General features: G+C 44.4%; 1 protein-coding gene across 1 annotated transcript; it reads left to right on the top strand.

Annotated features, from left to right (window-relative positions):
* Positions 1 to 713: 713 nt before the first annotated feature.
* TEOVI_000363900 (Trypanosome variant surface glycoprotein (A-type), putative) lies at positions 714 to 1,715 on the top strand (the record flags this gene model as incomplete). The annotated part of the gene is made up of 1 exon (XM_067226519.1): positions 714 to 1,715. The coding sequence occupies one exon, from the start codon at positions 714 to 716 to the stop codon at positions 1,713 to 1,715; it is 1,002 nt and encodes a 333-aa protein (XP_067082620.1).
* Positions 1,716 to 2,022: the final 307 nt, after the last annotated feature.

The following is a 2,022-nucleotide window of genomic DNA, read 5'->3' as shown; positions in this document are numbered from 1 at the left end:
ATACACCCAACGATATTTCCTTTCATGGATCTATCCTGGAACATAACAAGATGTTACAGGAATACTGCTGAAAAATGTAAGAAACGCAACAGAAGTAGCGATTTTACGTATTGAAATGTAAAACTTATGCTTTAATCTAGCACTATTCGGCAACGCAGGAAATATTGTCTATACCAAAGTGATGCGGTCGCTACTTATGCAAAAAAACGGCACCCCCAGAAACATTTCCGCCTAACCTCTGTAATTTCGGCACCAGACTTTAATTACGCCTTCTATATATCCAACTGATAAACGCACTAATTCCAATACACATGGTTCCTAACCTTATCCATTGAAACCTTGAAAACTCCGAGGATTACCGAAGAAGCAGGACAAGAAAAAATATAATTGTTTCGACACCACAAGCGACGCTGCTAGCAGCACCTCTAACAGCAGCACCAATGCAAAGTAGGTGGGTGCACGGAAAAGTAGGACATGACTTGCTGAAGACAGCGTGGGTGCCCATCTCTGGTCTAACAGCGGAGCTGGGAACAATAGGAAATCAAGTTTATCACGACACGACCACGATATTATCGGATTATACAACGCTCAAATGACAGGCAGTCCGCAGTCGCATTTTTTCTCGCATTAAACCCACTACGAAGGAGGAGACAGCGGCAATTCTGCTAGCAGAATACTTCTACCGCCGGACATTCAAGGCTATAGACAACTTAATGAGGACACGCATGCACGCGGTAATCGACGCCACCAGGGCAGCCTCCTACCTAAAAGGCAGGATCGACGAAACGATGATGTTACTAGCTCAAAGCAGCAGCTCCACCAACAACGGCTGTTTGGTGAGCACGACGGCCGAGCAAGGCAAAACTTATTCGGCCAAACAAATTGATGGCGTCGACTGCCCACTGGAGCTGAAGCCGTTAACGTCTTTAAAGCGGCAAACGGACTATATCGATAGCACAGGCTACAAGAAACTGCTGTCAGAGACGGAGAGCGGAAACACATATACAGCAGCCAGCGGCAGCCACAAGTGCCATTTACTAGACGGGGGCGCCTCTAAACTAGCTGCTACACAGCAGTTTACAAACAGCCATACACCGTTCGCAGGATACATTACGGTGACAACAGGAGGCGGCAACATAGCACTGGCAGCTCTGAAAGATCTAAAAACCGCATCAACCGACCATATCAAAGCCTGGAAGCATGCGTTCGAGGCAGCGAACCAAGTGCCAAACTCCCAGACAATGGAGGCAAACAACGAAACAGCGGACCTGGACGAGCGCCCAACCCTTAAAGACGCTGTAATGAAGCTAGCGCGACAAAACGCGCAAGGCAAAGACCCCGACCTAGAGCAGACGCTAACCTCGTACCTCGGAGGCAAAGAGGCGGCGAAGGTAACAGTGCTAACAGAGGCGATAGACAACGTGCAGATCCCTAAAGACGTAGCACAGCGACAAAGCCAGATCCACCTGGGGGATATATCAGACATCGACGAACTGTATAGTATTCTTACATACTACGGCATGCAAACCGCGCGAACAATCCAGGATCTGAGGACGCAATTAGATACTGCAAACAAGAAGAAAGATCCTAAATCAGCAGAAGAAAGGGAGAAAGTTTGCAATGAAGCAAAAGACGACAAAGAAGCCTGTAAAAAACTAGAAGGTAAGGGTTGCACTTACAATGAAAGTAATGTGGAAGGCAAAAGTGCACATTGAGTGAAGATAGCGAAAAAAAAGAAGTTGATAACCAAGCTGGGAAAGACGGGGAGAAAGAGGATACTGTGCAGGAAAAAAAAGAGAAATATGCCTGAAAAACTACAGAATGCAAATGGAAAGGAGAATAGTGCAAAGATTCCAGTTTTATTGTAAATAAGAAAAATTATGTGATTGCTACTGTCTTTTATGCGCTTGTTATTTTAAATTTCTAGCATTTTAATGGGTTTTCTCAGTTTTAAAAATTTATTAAATTTTATATTTTAAAATAATTTGCTAAGCTTTGCTACAATTTGATATACTTTAATAC

The sequence above is a fragment of the Trypanosoma equiperdum genome, assembly GCF_001457755.1.
Source record: "Trypanosoma equiperdum strain OVI genome assembly, contig: ctg_775, whole genome shotgun sequence".
Taxonomy (NCBI): domain Eukaryota; phylum Euglenozoa; class Kinetoplastea; order Trypanosomatida; family Trypanosomatidae; genus Trypanosoma; species Trypanosoma equiperdum.
Note: the sequence above shows the minus strand (reverse complement) of the source record. Positions and strands in the feature narration are given on the sequence as shown.